This window comes from Populus nigra, chromosome 8 (assembly GCF_951802175.1).
Source record: "Populus nigra chromosome 8, ddPopNigr1.1, whole genome shotgun sequence".
Taxonomy (NCBI): Eukaryota; Viridiplantae; Streptophyta; class Magnoliopsida; order Malpighiales; family Salicaceae; genus Populus; species Populus nigra.
The window spans coordinates 9,029,558-9,041,844 of NC_084859.1; the positions used below are offsets into that span (position 1 = coordinate 9,029,558).

The window sequence follows — 12,287 nt, forward strand, 5'->3', positions numbered from 1 at the left end:
CTTGGAAATACGAAGTGCTTGAATAAGCTTAACATCTGCAAACGTTACAGGTGAGTTAACTGCCAACCCTGCCTTAGCAGGAATAAGACTTATCGTTCGTGCATGCCTCTAATGGTCCCAGCAACAGCAGAATGATTGTGAGGCCTCTCATAAACAGAGTGCTGCTGTTCTTCTTTTTTCAGTGCGTGTTTGATGATGATACGGCGAAGATATTCTTACAAAAGTGTGTTTGGATTAAACAAGTTTTGATACGTCTTTTTTTAGTGCTCTATGATCTGTAGTTGCATTCCGTCCTTTTCTTCTTCCAAGTACCCTCAGTGTCTTCAACGAAGACAAGAAGGGTGAGGTGTAGGTTAATTATCTCTTGAATTTATGGTGAATGCATGTTCTTTCTAATTGCAGATGCGTTCACCAACTCAAACCACCGTTCATGGTTGATTTCCGGTCATCGGTTGATAAACCCAACCGCTGCTCAATGAGCTTGCGAGGCACTGTAATCGAAGATTGGCAAAATTTTAATAATGTTTTGCTAAAGTAACGACAATTTCATCAACGAATCGGTGCCTCGGAAGTTTCGGTCCATCCAAGGCTGCAAAAGTAACTTCAATTTTTTCCGGTTGACACCGAGAAAAAGACGGCCACCATAGAATTGATAGTGACTTTTAACTGTCGAGCAACACACAGATTTTCCATTGCCCATCATGGCTTCTCTGCAGGAAGCTTTTACGATGTGCGGTATTTTGAAGTCAAAAACATTTTGATATATGACGCATTAACTTCTTTTCTTTTCTTTTTTTTTGGTTACATAAATAATTTTCTACAATGGTTCATGCATTTAAATGGTAATTAAATCATGCGTATTTATTTATTTATTATACACCCTTCTGCGAATCTTTCTTTACAGCTTAAAGTCTAAACGCGCTCTCTAATTACTTTATTTTTGTTAATGAAACCAAATTACTTTATTTATAATTACTTTATAAGATGCATAAAAACCCAACGCCTAACTTTTCAGACCTGTAGGATTATATATATATATATAAAACCCAATTAAAATTAATTATTGTGGTTTGACCGCTGGCTGGACCAGTCCGCGCCATCACCCACTCCGCTAAGACCGAATTGTCATGACCTGAATCTATTATTAAGGTATACTCTTCTCCCTCCCGATTTATTTATTTGTTCCGTTACGTTAAACAACCGAGAGAAACTGATCGGACGGAGCCTGAGACCAGAAAAACTGAAAAGGAAGGAAGAAGGATGGGTCACGGAAGCTCTAAGGAATTGCCTAGTACGGAATCTAATAGCGAAGGAGGTTCGACCCGCTTCTCTCGAATGAAACAGAAACTTCACTTCCACAGCAAAGATCAACACCATCCTCATCTCCGTCTCATATTCCGTCGCATTTCTGTTTCACGAGGAAATGGAAGCTCCTCCTCCTCCTCCACTTCCGCTCTCAAACTCGTCTCCGCTGAGGATTTTGCTGGAATTGCTCTCCTCACTCTAATTAGCGCTGACATGCAATTCAAAGACAGGTGGCTCGCTTGTGTTTCCCTTGGCGAACAGACTTTCCGCACCCATATTTCTCACCAGTTAACTCCATCTCTCGTCTTTCCTTCCTTGCCTGCTTTCTTGTTGTTTGTTGTTTTAATATTTTTTTTTGCGTTTCAGGACCCACAAACCTGTTTGGAACTCGGTCACCTACTCTCATTATCTTCTTCTTCTTCTTCCAATTTTTTTTTTTACCTATAATCAAATATACAATTGAGAAATCAGCAATAAAGATTGACATGATATTTTGTCATGCAGGAAAAGAAGCTTATGTTAGAGAAAAATGGGCCTCATCTTGCCAGGATTTCTGTTTTCGAGGTCAGCAATTACCTTACTTTCGACCCATTTATTGCTTGCCTTTATTTTTACATCACCATGCCCTTGCTTGCTTGGATTAAAGTCTTGTCATTTCTTATGGCCGACCTATTTGAAAAGTCACAAGTCTTGGCTATGAAAACTGGCTACATTGCAAACTATTTCTCACTCGTTTAATGTTCCGATTACCGAAAGAACAAGTCCAGGACCGGCCATTTTCCATGTGATTTTACCATTTCTCTTTAATCACAGAACTCACCTACATGGTGAATAATTGGGTTTGGTAGACAGCCATGAGGTGCTGTACAATAACAGTATAATGTACGCTTCTAATGCCTTTTCCTGTTCAATTTTGGGCACAATTCTTTCTCTCACACATGAAGTCTCTTGCCTTACTTTCTATACAAATCACTAGCAAGTTGTGAAAGGTCATTTCCTATTCTTTCCGTACTGGAAAACCTACAACACTTTAAATGACAAAAGTATTCCTACAATCTGGTTGTCTGTGGTCACATTCTGGCTTCAGCTATGAATTTATGTTAGCAAAATCTCACATCATTTAATGACGTGGGTTGCTTTCTTCTGATTATTCTCTTATTTAAAAGTGTTTCTTTTCTTTTCTTTGGTTGTTTTGCTATGGTGGTCACGTAATTTCTCATATAATGATGCAGACCAATAGAGTATCGAAGAACAAACTTGTTGGATATTGTGAGATTGATCTACTTGAATTTCTAGCACGGGTAAACAACTTGATCATTGAATGACTGCTCACTGCAAATATGTTAAAATCATTAGCATATATGCTAAAAGTATCGCTGTTCTTATCCTGTCAAGCGTTAGACCAAAAAAAAAAAAAACTCTCACTTTGACTCATTTATCTACAAGGCAATTTAGATGATTTTGAACTTTGGTGGAAAAATGTTACGATTTGATAGTCTTTTGTTACTCATTTTGCCTATATTCTATATGATTTTTAAATTGATTTTCTACAGTCTTTTACATCTTAAACTGTCCTAAATTTTTCCTTTTTGTTTTCTTTTCTTGTTGACATCTTTCATATCATCTTTTCTGGTGATGCTCATTTCAATTTAGCAAATCTAGGTTAACTTATGAGTTTCTGTTCACAAAATGTTAATGTCTTTTTTCTTTTTTTTTTAACATTAGTTATTTTTACCTCGACACAAATACTATTTCGTTGCAGGATTCAGATTCTGACTTTGAAGTGTTTGAACTTTTTGACCCAGCACCAGCTGGTAAAGTTGTCGGCAGAATTTCTCTCTCGTGTTCTGTTGAGGTCCGCAGTATGCAATTTACACTACCATTGAATATTGAGACTTGAGAATGTGCTGATAATCTATAACATTACCTGAAATTATTGACAGGATCCAATTGAAACAGAGAAAAATTTTGCAAGACGCATCTTAGGAATTGTGGTATGTTTGCATAATCCTTCATTCTCTTTCCATATTGTTGGACATTCAATCAGTTTTCAAAGTGCTGGTGCATGCCAAGTCTCGCTGGCTGTTTTGAGATTTGCACCTGATTGGAAAGAAAGATAGTCTAGTCACCTCAAACTCCATGTTCTCTTTCATTTTTTGTTTTGTTTCAAAAGGTGGTATCTTATTCTATCTCTGAAAGGAGGAAAAACATCACGCAAACTTTTATTTCTGGTTTAGTAAGTTCAGTTATTATCAAAATCAGCCTCTGATAATTACTAACTAGTAAAAACATTAAAACTGTTGACATTTGCTTCACTGCCACCACAAATTGTGGAACAGGTGCGAACATGGCCTGTATTAATTGACCACAACCTGCTTTCCTGAAGCTGTGCGTTTAATACCTGTATGTAACACACTTGGCTTTCTTGAATTGGCTTGTGATTTACATGTACTTGTTTTTCTCATGGAACCAGACATTTAGGTATGGAATAAGCTATTTTAGCATTTCAAATTCATTATACTTCATGTTCCAGAAGTTTGTCACACGTAAGACTATCGGTCTATAGCAATGTCTCATGTATAATCCATGCTAATAAATCACTAGTATTTCACTACCTTTACAACACGATTGGTAGTGAGTTTTTGTGACCTTATGCTCTGTGCACAGGATTATTTGCCTACCCTTACAACTCGATTGGTAGTGAGTTTCTGTGACCTTATGCTGTGTACAGGATTACAACGAAGATGGGCAGCTTTCTTTCTCTGAGTTCTCTGACTTAATTAAGGCTTTTGGCAATCAAGTGGCAGATAAGAAGGTTTGACCATTAAGTTATGTTCTTTTAGTTCTTTGCATGCATTTCATATTTTGTTCTGTCCTAAATTCTGAACATTCTAGACATAAGAGTTAGGTTGGAGATCTGTTTTGGATTTGGGGTGAGAATGGATATTATAAAATGACGCTTTGACCTTTTTATTTGAAGTTTGGAATTCTAAAACTTATCAATATACATTTTATAATTCCATTTCTGTGTGTCTTGTGGGATTAGGTTTTAGGATTTAAATTCAGAAAGTTATCCTAATCATTGAGTGCCTATCCTATATGCTTAACTTGCTTAACTTTGAACATGTTTTCTTACTAGAAAGAGGAGCTTTTTAAAGTTGCTGACAAGAATGGTGATGGTGTTGTAAGCATGGATGAGTTGGCTGAACTTCTTGCCATTCAACAAGAAAAGTAATGATCCTCTATATTTAATGGCAGTAAGCTTGAATCATGTATTTATTTATTCTGCTACCTACATGATTGATCTGCTATTATACGCAGAAACAATGTTTCTTGTATAGCTTGCTAAAGGTTGAAATGTTAATTTTTTTTTCCTTTCCTGCTTTTGTGGACCATCTTCTGTGGATCTGTTAGTTTGGATGTATATTCTGTAGCTTGCTTGTGAATATCTTGCAACTATGATCACAACTCTTCTCATAATCCCAAATGTTTATTTCCCAATACTATATGTGGGGGAATGCTATAAATTTGCAGTTTTCTTGACCCTGACTGTTCAATATGTAAGTTACTTTTCTGGTACATGCCTTGATCTCTCTGTATTTCCTGTGTTGCAGTGTGCCTCTTATAAATTGCTGCCCTGTTTGTGGTGAGGTTCTTGAAGTTTCTGATAAGCTAAATACCCTGGTCCATTTGAGTCTTTGTTTTGACGAGGGAACGGGAAATCAAGTTATGACAGGTGGATTTCTTACTGATAAACAGGCTTCTTATGGGTATGAACTTTAGCAGTGTCAATTTTATGAATTCTATCTCATTATGTGGTCTCTCCTATTTTGATGGTTATATTGCTTTAAATCACGTTTGAGATGCCCGATTTAACTTTATATTTTGACAGGTGGATGTTTAAACTGAGTGAATGGGCTCATTTTTCATCGTATGATGTTGGTTTGAACTCTGGTTCAAGTGCTTCACATATTCTGGTATCCTTTCCTCATGGACATTTTTAAGAATGGTTAATATTTATTTTCAGCTTCTATGATCTGGGGTTTGTTCACGTCAAAGATGTGAATTTGGCGCTGATGTGAAAGTCTTGTTTCTGTCAGCATTTTTAGTTAATTTATTTTTGGTAGTAGTTATCAGCCTCAAGATGCCAACAAAATGTTTCAACAACGACCACTTTACAAAATGTTTAAATTAATGAAACTAACATATCCCTAGCTCCTCTGAGTTGCCCCGTTTTTTTTTTGTTGTTGTTATGTCCAAACAAATTCTCTAGATTGTACGAGTCACTTTTTTATCATCATTTAATTGTTACAAAGATGAAAAATATTCTTGCCATAGGCCATTATAGGAAATCCATTGTCAACATCTTCATGGAATCTTGTGGTTGAATGATACCTAAGCAGGTGGATGGGTAGACGGTTCATTTCTTAAAGAAATTCTATTACTTTTCTATAATTGCTTGAAATTTATACAGAACATGATCCAACAATTACTTATGTTTTGCTGAAGTTCTTGAACTGTTTTGCTGAAGATGCCCCATTAAAATTGTTTTGTGCATTTCCATACAACTCTTGAGTATTGTAAATGTCATTGAATTATATTGGGAACTAAGATCTCATGAATGCAAGCTTTCAGCTAATAGCTTAATGCTTTAGGTATTTGATAGGAAGACAAAGAGGCTTGTGGAGGAGTTAATTGATAAAAAGATTGTTCTGTCAATGAGAGCAATTTATCAGTCAAAGATAGGACTGGGCCTTATGGACAAAGGTACGACTTAATTTGTGTGAATGAAAACAAAGTACATTTTGAAAAGAATTAGCTAGTTTATAAATTTGTTCATTTTTAGTTTACCAATAGTCTTGGCCTTATGGTTTATCTCTCTCTCTCCCAACATAGATTTGTTCATGGGATGAACTGTCCAATTCGCCTGCCTTGACCTTAGATTTTGAGTCTGTTAGCCTGGCCTGGAAATTAGGCTTGTTCAATAGACGCTCTAAGTTTGTGATTAGTTATGAAACTTCAGCCCAGGCCTGCTCCAACATAAATTTCTCCCATTGCCTTCTTCTTTTATTGCAGTTTCCCTTCCTTTTCAATCTTAGAATCTAAGTGGTGTTCAGTTCATGGAATTGGAGGGGAAAGCGAGACAAGAATGTCAGATTTCAAGAATTATTGTGTTTAGTTACATCAATTTACCCTTTTTTCTTTTCTTTTATAATGGATTGAAATTTATCTTATGGTGTTGAATTATTAATTTTATATTGTATATTGTATATTGTGATAATGGTTGTTTTACTGTGATCTAGATATTGTCAATGGATGCATGAAAAATTTATTTATTTTAAATAAAATTTTGGTGATAATTGTAGAGACCCCTTTTATTAGTACACTTGATTACATATCAATGAGAATTCATCATACCACAATAATATAGGATAAGATGGTGATTTAGTTGAAACAATTAGGATTTCCAAAGAAGGAATGAACAGAAAATTGATACTTTCCTAGGAATCCTCTATTGTCAAGGAATGCAAATCCTCTACCACATTATTGCATGCCTTCATTTTATGATCATTTTGCACAGTTGCATTTATACCTTATTTCAATGTGGAAATTTGGAAGTGTACATAAATGTCACAGAAAACTGTACCTTGAGATTGAATTGTAAAATTGGTTACTCTTCCTCTGTACTGGCATGCACCCTCTTGCCTTTTCCCTTCTATTGAATTTACAGCAGAAAGTGACGTGGTTCTCAGTGATCAAGAAAAGTGAAATTTTCTACTGGTACTCCTTTCTTGAGTAATTGTTGAAACAACATTAAAAAGAAAAAAAATCTATGAAAGCGTATACAAATGTCTTCAAGGGCATGCAATGACCTCTAAATGCATCCTGCTGAGGTTCAACTATTTGTCTTGGTCCAATCCTCCTTGTCACTGTTCAGATCTCCCCCATCTACTTCATCCACCTCACTATTCTAATTGGTTAAGATTGCTGTTGGTTCTATGCATTTTAAATTTATTCAAGAGTTATTGGAAGCATTATTTGAAAAAACAATGCTTTTATTATTATAGTCCTGCATTATTTGGTTGACTTACCTGGATGCAGGAGCAAAAGAAATCTTGCAAAGCATCTCTGAGAAGCAGGGAAGGGAAATGAACACTATAGAATCTGCTAGAGACATTCCTAAGTTTGTTGAATTTTTCAAGGTATGATTATCTTGCTTGACAAACAAAGAATTCTTTAATTTTTTTCGCCTCATGATTATCGAGTCTAAGACTAGCTGTGGCTGATTATATGTTATAGATTGCTGTGTTTACTGTATCTGATGTTGTAAAATAACTGTTTATTGAAGTTGTAAGATTTATTGATTGTTATAAGGAATTAAAAAATCTCACCTCAAAAAAACATAGTATTGGTTTCTCTGTTGACTAGGTATTATAGAACATTTTGTACTTCGATTATCTTGTTTTAATACCAAAACCAAGTGAACAAAGAGGTGGAAAACTCAGGACAATAATAGTATTAGCTGCTGCTAAATTTTTCAGCATGCTCTCCTTTGTTTGATTTATATTTTAATAAAGATCGTAAAATGTTATTTGGAGCTGTGGGATCTTTGTAATTAGACTGATTTATCAATGAATTATTGTGTCTAAACTTGCCTACCAAGAAAAACTCTTGGCACTACATTTGTTACCATAAAAAAGGAAAACCGTTTTAGACTGGCTTACAGCTCATTCTTAAAATATGGATATTTACATGCTAATTCTATCACACTGCTTGTATATGATAAATGTAACTATGATTTTGTAGGATCAAATAAATTTGGCTGAAATCAAGTACCCTCTAGAACATTTTAAGGTAAGTAAATATTGATTTTTTGTGATAAAATTAAACTGAGGCATCAGATTTCTGAATCTTGCCAGGAATCTTATCTAGTTTGTGTTTTTTAATGGTTCATAATCACATGAGGTTTGGATTTCTTCCATTTTCAGACATTCAATGAGTTCTTCATAAGAGAATTAAAGCCTGGTGCAAGACCAATTGCTTCCGTGGAACATGATGATGTTGCCATATGTGCAGCTGATTGCCGTTTAATGGCTTTTAAGTCTGTAGAAGACAGTCTACGATTTTGGATCAAGGTATTTCTACCTCTTTCTCTTAAATGCTAGTTTTTCCACCGTCAACCCCACTCTCATATTCCTTAGTTGAACACATTATGCTTGTGTCTGAAAGTGTGTTCTAATGGAATAATGAATGAGTAGATAGATAACTTCTTTCTGATGAAGAGAGCTAGTCATATTGACAATGAGTAAATTGTTTTATTTAAATATTTTTATGTTATTTACTATTGGTCATTGGATTAGCTTGTTTAACAACAGTTCATTGCTGGTATCATTTTGTAATTTATAGGGCCGCAAATTTTCTATACAAGGGCTTTTGGGAAACGAAATATACTCAAGTGCATTTGCTGATGGTACCTTGGTCATATTTCGATTGGCACCACAGGTACTTTGTACAAAATCCTTCTAGTAATTTGCAATGTAAGTTATGGAAAAGTAAGAGATTCAAGTGCCTTTTTGGTCCAATGATACTTCTTCTGAGGTGGCATTGTTTGTCTTTTGTTGAAGCAAAGAAAAATGAATAAATAAACAAATAAGAAGAGACAATTTAAGAAGAGACCCCAAGTCCAGTTCTGTTTTCATAGTTTGAATGCTAAGGGTGATAAGGGGAGAAATGTGACAACTTCACGATAGCAGGTTTATTTATCTGCTTATTTAACCAACCAACCAACCAACCACCCTTTCACATAGGAGACAGTAGAAGGTATTTGGAAATTCATCTATGAAAAGAAAAGTTCTTGTTGACAGATCAATAGACCAGCTAAGGGAGAGCTATGTTGCCAATTTCTTACCTTGGTTGCGTTCATGCATTTAAAAGAAACTTTTAGATCCTTCTGCTGCAATTCTTTCTTACTGACTTCTCTCATTCCGACAAATCTTGAATTTCACGAAGCTTTTTTATCTGATTTCTTCATTTTATTTTCCTTTTGATTGCTGCAGGATTATCACCGTTTTCATTCTCCAGTTTCTGGAACCATTGACAAATTTGTAAAAATACCTGGGTGTTTATATACAGTACGTATATATATAACCAAAGGACCTTTTTTTTTAGTATTTGTAATCATTTCTTTTATATGTTATTGCCCCCTTACGTCCATCTCATTCTTTTTTGCAGGTTAATCCTATTGCTGTCAACAGCAAGTATTGTAATGTTTTCACTCAGAATAAGAGGGAAGTTTCGATTATTTCTACTGCACATTTTGGAAAGGTATATTATCACAATCATCGGACTTTACAAATTTGAATATTGATTTTGTTGCTGTTTAGTTTGTACTTGAAAATACATGTAGGCAATCTGCAGGAAATGTTTCTCTATATTCATTTTCCAAATAAGATCAAATTTGGACGGAACAATATGTGCCAGAAGATTATTGAATCTATCCCTACCCTCTCTTTGTGTATGTGCTTGGTTGCGTTTTTCAATATAGAAGATGCCTTTTGTTCTGTTGATTCTATTTGAGATAACTTTACGCCGAGCTGCTCAAGAGCAATGCAAGAGTAACTGAATAGAGCTGTCTTTGGATTCCTAGGATGGATTAACTGGCCTGTTCAGTTTCAACTAGCAGTTATTGCATTTTAAGAGGTTTTCGTTTTTTCTTTTTGGCTCCAGGTAGCATTTGTTGCAATAGGAGCAACTATGGTTGGCAGCATCACCTTCTCGAAGAAGGCTGGTGACCATGTCAAGAAAGGAGACGAGGTGAGCAATCTCTAATATTACGTTTTGCATATTGTTTGCCTCTAAATATAAGAGGGTGGTTTGTAATTGGTAGCTTGCACTGAATCCACAGTTAGGGTATTTCTCATTTGGTGGAAGCACAGTGATTTGCGTCTTTGAAAAGGTTAGTACTATGTAGAACTGCTTTTCAGATTCTGGCTATTTCAATCAAAACATCAGTATTTTCCCTCTCGAGTATCAACAAAAGTTGCATGTAACTTGCAAAACAAAACCCATTATTCTATCATATCAGTAACTGGTACACCATAATTTTCAAACTTTAATGTCAAATACTTTCATTCATCGACAATTTCCTAAAACTTCATGTGTTCTTTTGGTTCAGAAGCTCAGCATTTTTACATTCAAGCTTTGACAATGCATTGCTAAACAAAATATGTGATTTTGTATCAAAATGCATGATCAATAACTAATCTTGGGGTTATTTTGCAGGACGTGATTAAAATAGACGAGGACCTCTTAGCAAATAGTGCCAGGTCACTTGAGACCTTGGTTACTGTTGGAATGAGTTTGGGTGTTGCAACTAAGAAACAAACAAAAGTTGGTATGCCAAACATCGATAATGGGTGGTAGAAGAATGAGAGAGCTCATGATTTGGTATCATTTTGAATCTTGCAGTGTGTGTGGTATTCATTGTAAATGTTTCCGGAAGAAGATGGAAATGGTTGCAATCGTGGTGTAGATGGTGTTGTAGTCTTGTCATTCAGGTTGATTTAAATGGTTGAAACATGGAAGGAGTACGTACCTAATTCTCATGACTATTTTTACATTTAAAAAAAATAGATTTTTTTTATTTACTTTAACTTTTTTAATATATTTTTAGTATTTTCAGATATTTTTGATGTATTAATATTAAAAAATATTTTTTTATAAAATTATTTTTTAAATACTTTAAAAAATAATTGTTATTACACTAAACATTAATTTTAAAAAAAAAAAAAAATAATTAGTCTCTTATTGTTAACATGATTCCCTGTCTTTTTTAGTCTCTTATTGTTAACATGATTCCCTGTTGGTCACAAGAACTAAAAACTTTTGTCTTTGGTCTTTTTTTGTTACTTTTTATTTATTTATTTTATGTTTTAAAAATATTTTTGAAAAAATTTAAATTAATATTTTTTTAATGTTTTCAGATCATTTTAATGTTCTAATATTAAAAATAATTTGTATAAATAAAAAAATATTTTAAATGAAAAAAACTTTTAAAAACTGTTATTATATTTTTAAACATCTAAAAATATAAAATCAAGTTTGGAAGCAATAACATTTTCATCGAGAGTAGCCTTTTCGAAGAGCAACTTCTAGTGATGTTCAATACTCTTACAACTCATCCTTCACCAACCTGCTCTTGAACAATTCTTTTTATGGCTACCACTCTTGACATCTGAGGGTAGAAATCACCCCTCGATTTTTCTTCCAAAATTTTGGTAAACAAACTGCAACATGTCCTAAATTTAACACAGCACAAAATGGCACCAGCCCATGTCTAAATTCAAACTAGAATCGTTCGCAAAATCATACAAACTCACGTATATATGGAATACAACAACTCGCCATAACATTTAGATGCCGCACTCACCACAAAAATCACTGTGCTCATAAATATGATGGCTTGCAAATGCCATGGAAGAAAGAAAAAAAAATGTTGAACTGAATTTTATTAATATGAGTGTTCGGACTAGCTTACGTGCACTTTGATTAATTTTATGAATTCTAAAGTTAACAACTATGAAAACCTCTAATCATTATCAGATTTATAAGACTCGAATTGATAATCTCTAAATAGCAAATCTAAAAAATAATCAGTTGAGACTATTCACAATTACTTAAAATTCTTTTTATAGAAAAGGAATGTTGATTTTCTCCTTCAGGCATAAAGCTAATCTATAGCTTGCATGGCCGATGAGTGTGATTTTGACTGCAGATGTGCATTTGAGAGCACTAAATATAGTTTGCTGGTCATTCCAATGAAATGATTGTTGATAATTACTCTAAACCTAGAGATTACTCATCTTCTTTAAGTTCCTCACCAGCTACCTCCCTGTTGAATATTATTACTACACATGAAATCGATCATTACTTGTTACTTCTTCTCCATGTTTCGTTTCTAACGCATTCATGAACCTAACTTA

At 34.4% G+C, this 12,287-nt stretch overlaps 1 protein-coding gene across 2 annotated transcripts; it reads left to right on the plus strand.

The window, feature by feature from the left end:
- The first annotated feature begins 1,021 nt into the window (after positions 1-1,021).
- Positions 1,022-10,958, plus strand: LOC133700748 (phosphatidylserine decarboxylase proenzyme 2-like). Of its 2 annotated transcripts, XM_062124394.1 has the most exons (21): positions 1,022-1,149; positions 1,236-1,592; positions 1,672-1,696; positions 1,810-1,869; positions 2,538-2,606; positions 3,068-3,160; positions 3,249-3,299; positions 4,037-4,120; positions 4,445-4,536; positions 4,920-5,075; positions 5,198-5,282; positions 5,961-6,072; positions 7,408-7,508; positions 8,113-8,160; positions 8,295-8,441; positions 8,713-8,808; positions 9,363-9,437; positions 9,538-9,630; positions 10,033-10,119; positions 10,211-10,261; positions 10,588-10,958. In XM_062124394.1, the coding sequence occupies exons 2-21, from the start codon at positions 1,261-1,263 to the stop codon at positions 10,726-10,728; spliced, it is 1,998 nt and encodes a 665-aa protein (XP_061980378.1). In that variant the 5' UTR covers positions 1,022-1,149; positions 1,236-1,260; the 3' UTR covers positions 10,729-10,958. The 2 variants fall into 2 exon arrangements, with proteins under 2 accessions (XP_061980378.1, XP_061980379.1); XM_062124395.1 differs by lacking the exons at positions 1,022-1,149; positions 2,538-2,606 and having other exon boundaries at positions 1,156-1,592.
- Positions 10,959-12,287: the final 1,329 nt, after the last annotated feature.

Excerpts from the sequence above, each read along its gene's own strand:
- LOC133700748 (XM_062124394.1), top strand. The coding sequence starts at position 1,261 with ATGGGTCACGGAAGCTCTAAGGAATTGCCTAGTACGGAATCTAATAGC. Across the intron at positions 1,593-1,671 it reads CGCACCCATATTTCTCACCA|GACCCACAAACCTGTTTGGA; the intron begins GTTAACTCCATC and ends TTTGCGTTTCAG. Across the intron at positions 1,870-2,537 it reads CCAGGATTTCTGTTTTCGAG|ACCAATAGAGTATCGAAGAA; the intron begins GTCAGCAATTAC and ends ATAATGATGCAG.